The 18,331-nt window shown below is 35.9% G+C and overlaps 1 protein-coding gene across 1 annotated transcript in view; it reads right to left on the bottom strand.

The window, feature by feature from the left end:
• The window catches only part of SPOCK3 (SPARC (osteonectin), cwcv and kazal like domains proteoglycan 3), a 267,952-nt gene that overhangs the window by 189,902 nt on the left and 59,719 nt on the right, over nucleotides 1–18,331 (bottom strand). Inside the window, exon 3 of the mRNA XM_049772678.1 lies at nucleotides 11,259–11,373. Within this exon, the coding sequence (XP_049628635.1) occupies nucleotides 11,259–11,373 (115 nt within the window). The remainder of the gene's footprint in view (nucleotides 1–11,258; nucleotides 11,374–18,331) is intronic.

The following is an 18,331-nucleotide window of genomic DNA, read 5'->3' as shown; positions in this document are numbered from 1 at the left end:
AGAAAGTAGTGAGAAGAGAGGAGAAAAGAGCATGGGAATGCTAGTTTGCTTGACTGTGTTCGATGAATAGGGCCTGTAGTATAAGTCTGTAGGTCACAGTTCCTGCTTTGGTGGTCTGGCTGGTCAAGAGTTTCAGGTCCTAAAAGAAGATATAACCTAGAGATAAAGGGTATGTTAAAGACTTTTATCAGGACATTCTCATAGTGCAAGCTGGGTATGGTATCTCGTGTGAGTAAGCCCCGAGATGCCATCTTAGTTTGTCCAGCCTTTGTATCCAAAAACACCTGTGGACAGAAAAGCTGAGAGGTTATTTTAAATATAGTAAGATTAAGGCATTAAAACAAATTGTTATAAAATGCTTGCATTGGGATCAGTGATTTCCCATGGTCTTTACCTGTAATCCTGTATTAGATCTCTAAGGATTTTTATGGGCCTTTGTAGTAGAAGGCTGATTATATAACTGTTCTCTCTATGCTGCTGTATCTGTTGTTGCTGGTTTCTTTGTGGTATAATGTGTTGTCAAGAGTTTGTGTTGTACCTCTTAAATGTGTTTTGGGCACTGCTCTCGGGTATATGTTGACTGTTACAGTGTTTGGAATTTCTACCTGTTAAACCCTGTTATTTTATTGTTGAGTATTAGTTGTATATAGGGTGTATGTTCTAGGTACTTCAGAATAGTGCTATCATTCTGTGTTTGTCTTTCAACTTATGGCTTACTTTGTTTAACATAATATGTTCTAGGTCCATCCACGTTGCCGCAAAGTCTGTGATTGTATCATTTCTGACTGCCATGTAGTATTCCAATGTGTATATATACCACATCTTAATGATCCATTCATCTGTTGTTGGACATCAAGGTTGATACCAGACTTGGCTATTATACTGAGTGCTGCGATAAATAGTGCCATGCACACATACTTTGGAATGAATATCCTTCCAACTTGGGGTAGATACCTAGGAGAGCAATTGCTGGGTCAAATGGCAACTCAATTCTGAGACCTTTGAGCACTCTCCAGACTGTTCTCCATAGATGTTGGACTAGGTGGCACTCCCACCAGAAGTGGATGAGAGTGCCTTTCATACCACATCCCCGCCAACACAAATTGTTCCCATTATTTTTGATGTGAGCCATCCTCACTGGTGTAAGCTGGTACCTCATTGTTGTCTTGATTTGGATTTTCCTAATGATGAGTGAAGGTGAGCATGTTTTCATGTGTTTGTTGGCCATCTTTTGGTATTCTTCATAGAAGTGTCTATTCATTTCATCTCCCCATTTTTCTATAGCTTTATTTGGTTTTGGGGGGCTCAGCTTTCTGAGTGCTTTTATATTCTGGATATCAGCCCTTTAACTGACATGTTGAGTGCAAAAATTTTTTCCCATTTGTTTATGTTGATGCTAAAGTTCTTGCCATTGGCATTCTATCATCAAAGACTTTTTTGATATATAGGTCTTCGAATGTTCTGCCTATTTTTCCTCAATAAACTTTATAGATTCGGGTCTGATTTCAAGGTCTTTGATCCATTTTGAGTTGACTTTTGTACATGGGGTGAGGTACAGGTCAATTTCAAATTTCTTACAAATGGTTTTCCAGTTGTACCAACACCATTTGTTGAAAAGACTTTCTTTGTTACATTTCAAGTTCTAGGCTCTTTTGTCAAGTAGCAGTTGACTGTATATCTGGGGGCTATGTCTGGAAATTCTGTTCTAACCCACTGGTCTGAGTCTCTGTCCTTGTACCGGTACCATGCTGTTTTGATCACTATGGCTTTATAAAGTACAGCTTCAGGTTAAGTAAAGAGATGCCACCCAGCTTCCTGTTTTTCAGTATCTGTTTGGCTATCCTGGGTCTTTTGTGGTTCCACATGAATTTTATGATTGATTGTTCTAAGTCTTTAAAGAATGATGTCTGGATTTGGATGAGGATTACGTTAAATCTATATAGGAGTTTGGGTAGGGTAGTCATTTTGAATATGTTGATTCTATCTACCCATGAGCATGGGATGTTCTTCCATTTCTCTATATCCTCTTCAATTTCTTTCTGATGTGTTTTGAAGTTTGAATGGTATAAGTCAGTGGTCCTCAAACTATGGCCCGCAGGCTATATATTGTATTTGTATCTGTTTTGTTTCTTCATTGCAAAATAAGATACATGCAGTGTGCATAAGAATTCGTTCATAAGTTTTGTTTTTACTATAGTCAGACCCTCCAATGGTCTGAGGGATAGTGAACTGGCCCCCTGATTAAAAAGTTTGAGGACCCCTGGTATAAGTCCTTCATTTCCCTTGTAAGGTTGATTCCTAGGTACTTGATGTTTTTTGATACTATTTTAAATGGAGTTGTATTCTTAATCTCTCTCTCCTCTACTTTGTTATTAGTATAGAGAAATGCTACTGTCGTTTGTGTATTGACTTTGTAACCAGCCATTTTGCTGTATTGGTTTATTTTTTCTAGGAGTTTTACTGTGGACTCTTTAGGGTTTTCCATGTATATTATCATGTCATCTGAAAAAGAGATAGTTTTAATTCCTCTTTCCCTATTTGAATTCTTTTGATTCCCTTCTCTTGTCTGATTGCTATGGCTAGGACTTCTAAGACTATGTTAAATAAGAGTGGAGAGAGTGGACATCTGTTCCTAGTTCCTGACCATAGTGGGAATGCTTTCAATTTTTCACCATTAAGGATAATGTTAGCTGTGGGCTTTTCATAATTAGCTGAAACTATCTTGAGAAAGGTTCCTTCCAAACCTATTTTGCGTAGTGTTTTGAATATGAATGGGTGTTGGATTTTGTCAAATGCCTTCTCTGTATCGATTGACATGATCATGTGGTTTTTGTCTTTTTTATTATTGATGTGGTGTATGATGTTGATTAATTTGCGTATGCTGAATCAGCCTTGCATCCCTGGGATGAAACCCACTTGGTCATGGTGTATAATCTTTTGATGTAGTGCTGGATTCAGTTTGCTAAAATTTTGTTGAGTGTTTTGTGTCTATGTTCATTACTGAGATTGGTCTGTAGTTTTCTTTCCCGGTGGTATCTTTGTCCTCTTTGGAAATCAGAGTGATAGAGGCCTCATAAAAGGAATTGGGGAGGATTCCTGTCTTTTCAATGGTTTGGAAGAGCCTGTGGATCAGTGGAACTAATTCTTCTTGGAATGTTTGATAGAATTCACCTGTAAAACCATCTGGGCCTGGACTTTTGTTTTTGGGGAGTTTCTTAATTACTGTTTCAATTTCCTCTGACGTGATTGGCCTGTTTAGGCTTTCTAAATCCTCCTTGTATAGTCTTGGAAGCTGGTATTTTTCCAAGAATCTATCACTTTCTTCTGGGTTCTCTAGCCTAACTGAGTATAGTTGTTCGTAATATATCCTCATAATGTGTTGGATTTCTTGGGGTTCTGTCGTAATCTCTCCCATTTCATTTGTGATCCTGCTTATTTGGGTGTATTCCCTCTTTTTTTGGTGAGTCTTACCAGTGGTTTGTCTATCTTGTTTATTCTTTCAAAAAACCAACTCCTGGTCTCATTGATATTCTGTATTGTTTTCTTAGTTTCTATGTTGTTTATTTCTGCTCTGGTTTTTATTATTTTGTGTCCTCTGGTTGTGTTTGGGTTTCTTTGTTGCTGTTTGTCCAGCTCCTTAAGATGGTCCTTAAAGCTGCTAATTTCGTCGTTTTCCTCTTTCCTGACATAGGATTATATTGCTATGAGTTTCCCCCTGATTACTGCTTTTGCTGTATCCCACAAGTTTTGACAAGTTGTTTCTTCATTGTCGTTTGTCTCAAGGAATCCTTTTATTTCTTCCTTGATTCTCTCTTTGATCCAGCTGTTTTTGAGCAGCATGTTGTTTAATCTCCAGGTGTTGTATTTCTCCATTGTTTCATTTTACAGTCAATTTTGACCTCTGTTGCATAGTGATCTGACAAGGTGCTTCTAATGATCCTTACCTTTGTGATTTTATGCAGATTAGATTTGTATCCTAAGGCATGGTCTATCTGGAGAAAGTTCCATGTGGACTTGAGAAGAATGTGTATTCTGCTTTTTGGGGATAGAGGACCCTATATAAGTCTATTAGCCCTAGTTCTTCTAATTTTTCATTTAGGCTCTTAATTCTTTGTTAGTTTTCTGTCTGGTGGATCTGTCCAGTGGTGATAGTGGGGTATTAAGATCTCCTACTACTATCACATTTTCCTTCATGTGTTTCTCCAGTTTTGCAAGCAGTTGCCGTACATTTTTTGCTGGTTCTGCATTAGGTGTGTAAATATTAACCAGCATTAGCACTTCTTGGTCTAGTGTTCAGTAAGTAGTGATCAGTAAGTAGTAACCTTTTTTGTTTATGATCACTTTTTTGATGTTGAGTGCAATTTGGTCTGATATAAGAATGGCTGTCCCTGCTTTTTTTTTATTTCCATTGGCCTGGATAATTGATTTCCATCATTTTATTCTAAGCCTGTGCCTATCTTGCACTTGTGTGTTTCTTGTAGGCAGCAAAAATATGGTTTTTGTTTTCTAATCCAGTTCTCTATATGTGTCTTTTAATGGGAGAGTTTAGTCCATTAACATTTAAGGAGATTATTGACAGAGAGGGCTGTTATGCAGTTGTGTTGTTTAGGGTGGTTATTACAATCGGGGGTTTGGATTGTGTAATTCGTCTCTGAGTAGGTCATTTAGGGTCGGTTTTGTTTGCACAAATAGGGTGAGTTCATTTTTGTTTGAGAATAATTTGAGTCTTCTCTCCCATATGAATGAGAGTTTTGCTGGATAGTGGACTCTAGTTTGAAAATGTCTTTCATTCAGTTATTTAAATATGTCATTCCACTGTCTTCTTTCTTGAAGTATTTCATATGGGAGATCTGGTTTGATTCTAATGTTCCTTCCTTTGTAAGTGGGTTTTTTTCTCCCTTATTGCTTTAAGTAGGTCTCCTTTCTCTTTGTTTCTTACCATTTGAATTACTATGTGTCTTGGAGTTGGTTTGTTAGGGTCAATTTTGTTGTGGACTCTTTTAACCTCCTGAATTTGCTCAGATGTGTCTTTCCAGAAGGTGAGAAAATTTTCTGCTATTATCTCCCTGACTAATTGTTCTTCCCCTTTCCCTGTTTCCTCACCTTCTAGTATACCTACAATTCTTGATTGTTTCTTTTGTCTTTTTTCATTAAATACTGAATTTTTACTTCCAGTGCTTTACTTTCTATTTCTTTGTTGGCTTCTTTGTTGTCTTTTGTTTGCAGTTTATCTTTGAGTTATTCTATGTGATTCTCAAGCTGTTCGAGTCTGCTCTTGTGACTTTCTACAGTTTTAAAAATTTCTTTTAATTCTGTTTGTATGGAGTCTTTCATATTTTGTAGGAATTCTTGTTTAAATTGGATCATTTGTTCATCTATTGATTTATTGTAATCTCTGGCCAGTGTGTCTTTCATTTCTTCTACCATGCTTGGAGGAATTCTATTCTCATGGCTGCTTTTAGGTCTTACTCTCTTGGGTCTGTGCATTTTGGTGGACTTAAGAACTTTTTCTGATTTCTCTCCATCTCCCCTGTTTTTAATGTTTTCCTTGGTTTACCCATCTTTCTTTGCATTTATTGGCTTGGCTTGGAGTGCAGTGCCTCAGGTTTCAGCCCACGTTTGCTACCTGTGGTGTGGGGCTGGGTCCCTTCTTGGGATGTGGCTCTACGTGAGTATGTTGGGTAATGTTGCTGAGTTTTGGACCTTCCCTCATCCTCAGTCAAGCCTGGCCAATCACCAACCCCCTCAAGCCAGACAGTGCAGGTTCACTCTCTGGCCTGTCCCAGGAGCTCAAGGTTCCCTTGAATGGCCACTTTCTATCCACTCCAGTCGGCGACATCCTGCACCTACTCTGGCCTGTTCCAGGAGCTCAAGGTTCTCTTAAATGGCAGCTTTCCACGCCTCCAGTCAGGGACCTCCTGCACTCACTCTGGCTTGTTCTGGGAGCTCAAAGTTTCCTTCTAAAAATACTTCTTTAGAGTTTACCACTTTGTAGTCAAATTATGTTCATAAACATTGTCAAAATATATTTAATAAATTGAAGTCTGAGTATAAAATAGATATGACTGAATATACTAAATTTTTCCTTATCTGTTTATTTATATTCCTATCAAATAAATTTTGAAAAATACTAAAAGTCACTGATATTCACATATTTTTTAATTTAGTGTAAAATATTTATTATAAAACATTGGGAACTCTTTAAAAACTAAGTCAATCTAAGGCACTTAATAAAGAGTTTTACAGAAGGTCTGCAGAACTTCCAGCTTTCATTCTCCCTAAGGAAGAATATCTGTATATTCATAACTGAAAGAGCTAAATCTTATATAAATACATAAATACAAAGGGATTATTTTAAAATAGTTACAATTTTAATTTAATCTAACAAAATTTTTGGCATGCACTTATAACTAACTCTTACAAGTGAATCATTTCCTCATAAATATTTCAACATAACAGAAACAGAATCATAGTTATACATTTAAACCATAAATAAATGAGGATTTGCCTGATAAGTCCCAAAAATTTTAATTCAAATTCAAGTTTCTTAAAACAAGTTGTTATGCACCTCTTTTCTCTTCAATAATTTTATATCTTCTGATTATTCTTGTGGCAATAATTTACTTGTTCATTAACTCAGCAATATCTAGATTGACCTGCTCAATTAATCAAGCTATTTCTCAAATATTTCCTCTAAATATTCCTCAAATAGAGACTATTTTAATATAATTTTTAAAGACTACATGTACTAGTATGTCAATAATATGTCACTTCAAGTTCAAAATAAAACAGACACCACCTACCTTCACAAAACTTTCAATTAAATAAAATTGAAGCTAGTTGTTTTATAGCATGTATGATATAAGATGAGAAAATCTGGATTCTGAAGTAACAGAGAATAGTTAGAATTAAAAGGGGTCGGAGACATAGCATGGAGGTAAGGCGTTTGCCTTGCATGCAGAAGAATGGTGGTTCAAATTCCGGCATCCCAGGCAGTCCCCTGAGCCTGCCAGGAACGATTTCTGAGCATAGAGCCAGGAGTATCCCCTGAATGCTGCCGGTGTGGCCCAAAAACAAAAAGAAAGAAGGAAGGGAGGGAGGGAGGGAGGGAGGGAGGGAGGGAGGGAGGGAGGGAGGAGGAAGGAAGGAAGGAAGGAAGGAAGGAAGGAGGAAGGAAGGAAGGAAGGAAGGAAGGAAGGAAGGAAGGAAGGAAGGAAGGAAGGAAGGAAGGAAGGAAGAAAGAAAGAAAGAAAGAAAGAAAGAAAGAAAGAAAGAAAGAAAGAAAGAAAGAAAGAAAGAAAGAAAGAAAGAAAGAAAGAAAGAAAGAAAGAAAGAAAAAGAAAGAAAGAGAGAGAGAGAGAGAGAGAGAAAGAAAGAAAGAAAGAAAGAAAGAAAGAAAGAAAGAAAGAAAGAAAGAAAGAAAGAAAGAAAGAAAGAAAGAAAGAAAGAAAGAAAGAAAGAAAGAGAATAATTAGAATAACTAGAATAGTTGTCTAGTGGTTATTGTACTTGCCTTGTATGTAATAGTCTGACCCATTCTAGGTTCAGTCCCTGGCACCACATATAGTTTCTCAAACTCACATCCCTGAGCACAGATCCAGGAGTAAGCCCTATGCACCATAGGGTATGCCCCATACACAAACAAACAAACAAATATAAAGTCATAGAGAAATGGATGTGATATCTAATTAGGAGAAATGTATTTAAGAAGACCTCTCTAAAAACATGTAATCCACTGTGAAGGTCAGGTTCTATTTGTTTTATCTGTAATAAGAATAGTTAGAAAAAATTAGTTATTCTTTTTTTATGAAAACTAAAAGGAAAGTTTTGGTTTTGGATAGAAAGGAGTTTGGGCAATACTCAGTGGTACTCGGGAAATATTCCAGGCTTGGTACTTGGAAATCACCCTAGGAATGTTCAGGAACCAGGCAGGACTCAGTGCATAATCCAATCTTCTGATAGTAAAACAGCTCTTGTTCTTCAGGTACTCCAGTCTTTGCTCTATCCAATTTGACCTAGAAACTGCTTCTTCTATTACCATTACCAGGAACTTTCCAAGCAAAAGTACCCAAATCATATTCACATAACCTTATTTTTATTTCATTGATAGCTATGATTTTGGCATATGAAAGAACACTATGGGGAATTGAATGAACTGAATATAATAATTAGCTTAAAGTAAAACAAATGATTTTAACTCATTAAATTCTGATTTATTTCACAATTATCAAATATATTTATTGATCTGAAATATTGCACTTGCATGCATGGTATCACTTTTCAGGCTTCTAATATGCCAGCCTTACCTCAAATCATCCCTCCTCTGTCTAAAAAGGGCATGATATCACTTTTATTATGGGGACTATTATCATTTTAATCACCATTTCACACCATCTAGAATGCTCACAATTACTCTGCTCATATTCACAGCCTACAAAGAAGCTATTGGGTTATCTTGACTTGTCAGAGTATCAAATACATATTGGGCTGAATATGAACAAAACCTCAATGCTCTTTAATCCTCTAAAATTTATGTTTCTAACTATTATACTTATTCCACTCACCTGGTTATCGAACATCAAAATAGTGTGGATTACCACAAACACCTATCAGTTATAAATTAGTCTAACAACCCTAAGGCTGATAATAGCACCCTCTGTTTATCTCCCACCTTCTATTCCAACTCCTTATAGTATTTTTGGTATATCTTAATTGAGATCCAAAAAAAGTATAATTTTCTAATGTAAACCATGCAAATGGCAGAAACTGGTCAATTAAGTAATCTGTTTCTGTTTCATGTTGCCAATATATACTTTTCCCTACATACATACTCTCCTTCATTATTAATATCAGTCACCTTATTGATCAAACTATTTGGCAAGACTCCTCTTCTGAGCGCTGTAGCTGTGTCAACTTTCACACTGTACTGACATCCTCAAAGCAAACGAGGCATATCAAATGCTCATCTTAATATCAATTCCTTGACAATTGGTTGTTTATTTATTGACCATAGCAAGCATTGATTGAAAAGCTTAAAATAGTCTGTGTCAAAAATAAATATAGATGAAATACTGATTATAGAAAGGGCTCCGAAGTCTTTTTGCTAAAGTTTTACTATTCTCAGATGCCCTCCTAGCCCAAATCACACCAAATAAAGGATGAAAACACTGTATTCCAGATGCTTATATGTCTATTTTAATCAACTATTGGTTTCTGACTATTTCATCATGTAAAAGCAGCCTCCTTTGGGCCTATAGTTTAGTTTTTGTTTAATATGCTCGAGAATCAGTAAGAGAGGTTAGTTTTAAAAGTATTGGCTCTGGATTTGGTGAATGTAGATGGAAATCAATGTTTTAGCTTTATGATCTTGAGTCTTTCTTTCAGGACTCTCTCCTGTCTTTGTTGTTCAGCACGTATCGGGTAGGCTCCTAACCAAAGTAAAATCCTAATTGTGTGCTATTCTGTTGATTCTTGACTTAAGTTTCTTATATCAAGGGAAAAGAGGGAGAGAAATTTTTCTACAGTGTTAAATGTGTGTGGGTAAAAACATTTCTCATGGTGTCTAGAAATTTTGAAAAATATTTTTGCCTTTCTGTAAATTAATTGACTAAGACTTTGTAGCTGAAGTGTGTAGGAATTAACTTAATTTATTAACATCCTATTGTTCATTTTCAAATAAACTTCAACATGCTCCACATGTGTATATATAGTCATATAAATATTATAAAAGGCTGGTGGTTAATTAGTAGAATCCTAAGAAAATTTTAAACAGTAAGTAATAAATAGACCTGAGACTGTGGTTCGAAATGAGTTGGGTATCCAGAAATATTGAGTTAACTGAAAATAACATCGGAGTGTAAAGGAAGATTGTGGATGGATCACATGGGTGGTGGCCTACAAAAGTAACAATAATTGCACCACAACCATGTTATAAATCAGCAAAGGATGGTGGGAATTGGGGAAAGGAAGGTCAGATCAAGGATGACATTAGACAGGAGTGAACAGTCAGGGACACATCAGTGGTGGTGAGTCAAGTAACTTTACATATCAAAATCATAAACCTAAAAACTATTATAGTCCTAATACTTGAAATATTTTTAAAAATTGAACAGAAAGATATAGGAAAGCTGATACTAACCCAAAGTTTAACTAGTCTTTAAAGAAAATAACATAGAGTTTGTGATGGAGTGGGGAATATATCACCTTACAAAGTGAGCTGTCTTCATACAAATGCTATTTCCACAAGGTCATTACACTGTAGTTCTCCAAACTATTACTCATTTTCTCTCCTCTCTTTTACTCTTTCAGATACTTTATTGGTTTATCATGAGTCTTAATCCCCAAAGAATCTAATTCCCAAAGTCTAGGCTAATGCTTTTTAAATTCTACTGAGATTTGCATTGTGAACTCAAGACTTGCCTTAATCCATTTAGCATATAATAAGTCATAATACATAGCTACCTATGTTTTGATCAGAAGCATCAAAGTAAATATTTGCTGTTTTCTAGTAAGGCAACTTATATTCTTATTCTCTACTAGTATGCTTGAATATAAGATCCACATATAAGTACACTAAAGCCAAAATTCAATTAGACTTAAAATATATCCAAACAACAAAATCCCCTTGTTTATTTTATGTAAAAGCAAAATATGAATTCAATCTACGACCACAAAAATGCATGTTCACATAAAGAGACTGGTTTCAGACCTAAAAAAATAACTAAACTGTTTTATGTGGAGGGTCAAGGTTCTTGGGTGGGACAGTTATTACAGTGGGTTCTTGCCTTAATACAGATTTGATTGCTAGCATTATATATGGTTCCTTGAGCCCCCAAGAACTGATCAGCTAGGTCTGGACCACCCCTTCCCCCAAATCTAACAACGGCAAAAAAGATCATAACAACAGCAAACTCAAATTTCCACAAAGGGAGAGAGTATATTGAAGAAATACACCTAAGCAAAAGATTTAGCGTACCAGCAGTACAAGTATTGTACTTGTTCCTTCAACTTGAAAAAGTATAAGAATGTAAACACACTGTCCTCTTAGTTTAATCACTTGAATTCTATAATCCTGAGAAATTTTGACTGATAACTATGTTCAAGTTAAGTGAATCATAATTGTATTAACCAAACTTCTGAAACCGTTTAAATAAAACTCTAGATAAAAGTTTAGCATATATTGCCAAATATTTATATTCTTGAGTTATTCATGGAAATAGTACTGTTCAATCAGTAGAATTTAATTTAACAATATTTACCTGTGAGTAAGCCTCCGGTGACTGATGCAAGCAGCAGTCTGGGAATCTTGAGCAATGCATACTTTATGGCGACTACATTTTATCTTTAAGCATGGGTCTTTAGCTGGATCTAAAACTAAATAGAAAAAGAGTGGATATTATGTATTAAAATAAGTTTCTGTACAAAGGAGGTAACCGTTCTCATTCAAAATGGCTTGATCAAAGAATCTAATAGCATTTATCTATCTATGTATCTATCTATGTATCTATGTATCTATCTATCTATCTATCTATCTATCTATCTATATCTATATATCTATATATTGCTTATTAACCATGTCTGGCAATGCTCAGGGGTTCCTCCTCAGGAATTATCTTCATTCAGGAATTATTCCTGATGGTACTAAGGAAACATATGGGATGCCAGTGAATTAACCCAGGTTGACCACAAACAAGGCATGCATCCTAGTCATTGTACTATCACTATGGCCCCAACCTATCCATTTTTATCATATTATACTTTTCCTCTATTAGGAGATTCTTCTGCACAAATAATAGCAAAAAGTTATTTTCACTCATTCCATTCAGAAGCTGAGAAACACAGATCCCAATGACCAAATGACAAGTCATTATATAGAAACTTTAAGAGCAAAACTTGTTTTGCTTTTACTGTCTACCAAGCATTAAACATGGATAAATAAGGGCCAGAGACAATGCAATAGGTAAGTTACTACCTTTCATTGGCCAACTCTAGTCTGAATTTTACTACCGCATATAGTCCAACACACCTGAGATCCACTCATGAACACAGAGCCAGGAACAGCCATGGAGTATAACTGGATGTGGCCCAAACAAGAAAAATAAATACTCGAATGTGCAACTGCACTACTGTCAGTAAAAAGCATGCAAGTAGATAGAGAAAGGGATTCAACACAAGATGGGCAGTAATAAGTAGTTTCCTAATTCTACTGGGGTATGGGGATTGTGTTAAGGCCATTTTATAAGACATTAAGTGCGTGCTACATTTTCAAATTCATGGTTTTGATATTGGAACCACCATTTCTTCAGATAAAATGTCAGTTTTGTACATACTAAGACTGCAAATTTATGACTTTCAAACAAACACAACAAAACAATTTACTGTGATGTAATTCATATATGGTAGAATACAATATATACTTCCTTATTTAAAAGTTTAAAAATCAGTAGATTTCAGTGTATTTATGTCTTTAAGATACTACTATAATGATGGTTTAGTTTATTTGTTTATTTTTGCTTTTTGGGCCACACCCAGTGGCACTCAAGGGTTACTCCTGGCTATGCACTCAGAAATTGCTCCCGGCTCAGGGGGTTAATAAGGGACACCAGGGGATCAAACCAAGGTTTGTCCTAGGTCGGCCATGTCCAAGACAAACACTCTACCTCTGTGCTATCACTCAGTCTCCTAGTTTATCTTTTTACATTACAATATCCCAATCCCCAAGCAATGACCAAAAATAGGCAATGTTAAATTTGTTTTGTATTTAGAGTTCACATATTCTGGACATTTTGTGTAAAAGGAATAGTTTAGGATATTGTCCTGTATAAAAGGATTTCATTTGAGCAATATTTTCAAGGTCAAAGCATAATTTATCAAGTAATCTCTTTATGTACATGGATAATATTTTATAAAATTTGTATAATATATACAATATACAATACAATATATAATGTAATATTTATAATATTTGTATGGATAAGACAAAAGATAGTTGTCTGCCACCTAGATTAGTCTATAAAAGTGGGTGAAATTGCTGCAATGTTTGAGGCACTGAACTAATTCAGAAATACAGTAACAGCCTCGCTACAATGTGGCTGCTTTTTACTTGTTCTATTAAAGGTGGAGTTACAGAGGAGTAAGGAATACTTTTATTATTCTGAAAAGGCCAAATAATTCTGAAAATCTCTGCATAAATGAAAAGAAGAGTTTCCTATCTTTTGATGATGACTATTATTACTACTACAACATGTTACTGCAAGTTATTGTTATAATTCATTGTGAATGACATTAGTACAAATGTTTTAATAAAACCTCTGACTATACAGTGTGCATTAAAGTTAAAATCAAAAGAACAAACCCAAGGAAGATGGTTATTAAGAATATAAGATCTAAGCTGGAGATCAGTATAATTGGTAAGGCATATAGTCTACCAATGTCATACACCCATACATTCAGAGTACCCTGTGCACACAAAGACATGATCCTTGAGCACAGAGCCAGATGATAGCCCCCAGAATCACTAAATATGGCCCCATACAAAAATAAAAATATTAGAATAAGTGGTTAGAGCAATACTGCAGCCATGAGAGCACTTCTGTTGCACATGGATCACCTGAGTTTGATTCCCATCATCAGATACGGCCCCCCAAACCCACCAGGAATGATTCCTGAATTGAGTCAAGAGTAATCCCTGGGGCCGGAGAGATAACATGGAGGTAAGGAGTTTGCCTTTCATGCAAAAGGTCATCAGTTCGAATCCCAGTGTCCCATATGGTCCCCCGTGCTTGCCAGGAGCAATTTCTGACCATGGAGCCAGGAGTAACCCCTGAGCACTGCCGGGTGAGACCCAAAAACCAAAAAAAAAAAAAAAGTAATCCCTGAGCATCTCCAGATGTAGCCTCAAGGAAATACAAAACAGTACAAGTAAACAAAATAACAGAGCTAAAATATGGTATACAATCAATTTTTTTGCCACTCTCACAAAAAAATTTTTAAAGTTTCAGTTATCTTAATTTTTTAATATCTATTGATTAAATTTAACCCATTCTACTGTAAAACATCATTACACTTCTCACTTTAGCTTATATTTATTTATGTTACATTCTTATTAAGGAAATACATAAAATAAATGTTGAATGTTAAGAAAATATTGAATATGATTTAAATATATTATTTTGAAAGGAGCATATTTCATTTTGAAATAAAATATACATTTCTCACATATAACTTAAATTATATTTATTATTTACATCTCATAAATATGCTCTATGTAAGTATAGCTTTACTCGAACTCAATTAAAACTTAAATGCAAGCTTTTGCTTTAGTACCACTCCTGGAAGTACTCAGGTATTATTTTTAGCTCTGTACTCAATAAGGTTTGTGGTACAATGTGGAGTGCCAGGGACTGAAACAAAGGAAGTCACATGCAAAACAAGCACCTTACTAGATTATCTCTCCAGTCCCTTGATTTTGATTATTAAGGGTGTTTCAATTAGTTATTTCTTCCATAATTTATTTTTACTTCCTATGCACTTAGCCACCTCTAAAATATGACAAAATGGACAAACAGGAGGAAGTTAAAATACAGACCAAGGATATGACACTGGCTGGACCCACTGGTGTTTAGGGGCCTTGAGGCTACAGCCAATGATACTAGTGTCAATAAGGTACCAGGGAACAAACTGAGGTCTTGGGCAGGCTTAAGTCCTGTACCATCTCTCCAATCATTCTGCTGGATTTCTTTACTTCATACAATGTAGGGTAGATAATGTTCATAAAATCCCATTTGCCCTAATCATTCTATTTAATAAAGCAACAAGAACTCTAAAAAGTATGAACACCAAGCAGAAAGTTACTAGAAATGTGTAAACAAGGAGAAATAATTTAATGCAGTTTTTTTCATAACGATATAAACTATCAAATTAAATATGGCAATATGTGATAGGAGATAAAATATATTAGAAAGTGAAGATGAATAGCTAAAAAACTGTGGTATATATATACAATAGAATATTATGCAGCTGTCAGGAGATGAAGTCATGAAATTTTCCTATACATGGATGTACATGGAATCTATTATGCTGAGTAAAATAAGCCAGAGAGAGAGAGAGAAAGACACAGAATGGTCTCACTCATTTATGGATTTTAAGAAAAATGAAAGACATTCTTGCAATAATAATTTTCTGACACAAAAGAGAGGAGGGCTGGAAGTTACAGCCCACCTCATGAATCTCACCACAAACAGGGATGAGTTTAGTTAGAGAAATAACTACATTGTGAACTATCCTAACAATGAGAATGTATGAGGGAAATAGAAAGCCTGTCTAGAGTACAGGTGGGAGTAGGGTGGGGAGGAGGGAGATTTGGGACATTGGAGATGGGAATGTTGCACTGGTGATGGGTGGTGTTATTTACATTGCTGAAACCTAAACACAATCATGTATGTAACCAAGTTGTTTAAATAAAATATATATATTAAAAATATATATTAGAAAGTGAACATGATGAATCAGATACATTGGATCTGCAATACAGAAAAGGCATATTTTGGTATGTTATTTTAGCATCTGTATTTTGAGAATTCACATTGTTGACAGTTTCAACAATATAAAACATCACACTGTAAATACAGATGCCTGATATTTTATTTCTGAAGTCACAACAATAAAAAAACATCTTCCTCTTGGCTGATGCCCATGGATTAGAACCAACTCTGTATCTTGAGAAATTCAGTCTGTTGTTAAAATGGAAAAATATTAAAGAAATTCAGTCTGTTCTTATCCTCTCCTTCTACAGCTGTCATATCCACAAGCCTAATGGTATTTTTAATCTTCAATTACCCATCATACATCAAGCAAAATACTTATAAAATATTTTTGTTATTGCATTTGAATTTATTTGGCTGCATTATTTTTCAACCTAATAATTGAATAGTACAGATGTCCCAAGTGTAATGATGGTTCACTTATGGTTTGTAAAATTTTGTAATGGTGCAAAGCTGATATACATGCAATAGAATTGTGCTTTAAATCTTAAATTTTTTTTTTATTTTACAGGACTATTGGTAAAATGCATCCCTCAAAATGTTGGGCCTTATAATATATACAGGATATGTATATGCAACTTATTGCTTTCACAGAACACTTGTTTTTCTATCTGGATTTTCTTATTTGCTACCAGAGTAGGAAGTATATGACCTAATCCAGTTGCAGATGATGAAAGTAAAAGGACCGGCAAGGATCAGCAAAAGCAAAATACAAATGTAATCATAGACAGTCATTCTGTAGTATGTAATTCTATTATCCAATTATAAAAGATAATTCCAGGGTGAAAGGAGCTAGAAGGCCAGATGCACAATACAAAAGACAGGTTAAGAAAATAGGCATGGGGAGTGATAGCATAGTGGTTAGGTAATTTAACTTGCACAAGCAGACCCAGTTTCGATTGCTGGCATCCCATATGGTTCCCTAAGCCTGCCAGGAGTGATTTAGTAGCACAGGAAGGGAGGGAGAGAGGCAGGGAAAGAGAGAGGAAGGAAGGAAGGAAGGAAGGAAGGGAGGGAGGGAGGGAGGGAGGGAGGAAGGAAGGAAGGAAGGAAGGAAGGAAGGAAGGAAGGAAGGAAGGAAGGAAGGAAGGAAGGAAGGAAGGAAGGAAAAAGAAAAGAGAAAGGGAAAAAAGGAAAGGAAAGGAAAAGAAAAGAAAGGAAAGGAAAAGAAAAGAGGAAAGGAAAGGAAAGGAAAGGAAAGGAAAGGAAAGGAAAGGAAAGGAAAGGAAAGGAAAGGAAAGGAAAGGAAAGGAAAGGAAAGGAAAGGAAAGGAAAGGAACTGAAAGGAAAGGAAAGGAAAGGAAAGGAAAGGAAAGGAAAGGAAAGGAAAGGGATGGGAAGGAAAGAGGAAAGGAAAGGAGAGGAGAGGAAAAAAGGAATGGAAAGAAGGAAAGAAAAGGGATGGGAAGGAAAGGAAAGAAAAAGAAAGAAAATAGACATGGGTAGTGATCAAAAGCCATCAGATGAGAAACAGAGCAAAGACTCACCTACATAGTGCACAGGATACAAGAGCCACCCACTGAGTGGAAGAAACTATTCACCGAACACCCATCAGATAAGGGGCTAATATCCAAAATATACAGGGCACTGACAGAACTTTACAAGAAAAAAATCTAATCCCATCAAAAAATGGGGAGAAGAAATGAACAGACGCTTTGATAAAAAAGAAATACAAATGGCTAAAAGGCACATGAAAAAATGCTCCTCATCACTAATCATCAGGAAATGCAAATCAAAACAACAATGAGATACCATCTCACACCACAGAGATTAGCATACATCACAAAGAATGAGAACAATCAGTACTGGCAGGGATGTGGAGAGAAAGGAACTCCTATCCACTGCTGCTGGAAATTGAGCTCCCATTCGACCCAGCTATTCCACTCCTAGGGATATACCCTAAGAACACAAGAATACGAACAAAAGCTCCTTCCTCACACCTATGTTTATTGCGGCACTATTCACAATGGCCAGGCTCTGGAAACAACCAAGATGCCCTTCACCAGACGAATGGCTAAAGAATCTGCGGTACATATACACAATGGAATATTATGCAGCTGTCAGGAGATGAAGTCATGAAATTTTCCTATACATGGATGTACATGGAATCTATCATGCTGAGTGAAATAAGTCAGAGGGAGAGAGATAGATGCAGAATAGTCTCACTCATCTATGGGTTTTAAGAAAAATAAAAGTCATTTTTGCAATAATCCTCAGAGACAATGAGAGGAAAGTTGGAACTTCCAGCTCACTTCATGAAGCTTCACCATAAAGAGTGGTGCAGTTATAGAAATAGCTACACAGAGAACTACCATAATCATGTGAATGAATGAGGGAACTGGAAAGCCTGTCTGGAGTACAGGTGGGGGGGGGGGATGGCGGGAGATTTGGGACAGTGGTGGTGGGAATGTTGCACTGGTGAAGGGGGGTGTTCTTTACATGAGTGAAACCTAATCACAATCATATTTGTAATCAAGATGTTTAAATAAAGGGAAAAAAGACTCACCTATAGTGTTCATATTGTATCTCAATGTAGTCTTGTGCTAAGACAAGGCAAATAAACACACACACATAAAAAAATGACAATTCTAGAGGGCTTTTTTAGCAGGAAAATGTACTTGCCATGCAAGAATAGGCCATAAGTTTGAATTCTGGTGTCATCCACATATGTTAAGTATGTCAAGCACAATCTCTGCAGCTCTGTTGTTTGGTAATTGCACAAGCACACACACACACACCCCCCACATACAATGGGTTTTTTATCTTTAGTATTTAGACAGGTATAAAAG

Source organism: Suncus etruscus, chromosome 4, assembly GCF_024139225.1.
Source record: "Suncus etruscus isolate mSunEtr1 chromosome 4, mSunEtr1.pri.cur, whole genome shotgun sequence".
Taxonomy (NCBI): domain Eukaryota; kingdom Metazoa; phylum Chordata; class Mammalia; order Eulipotyphla; family Soricidae; genus Suncus; species Suncus etruscus.
The sequence above is the reverse complement of the archived record's forward strand: the minus strand, read 5'-3'. Positions and strand labels throughout refer to the sequence as shown.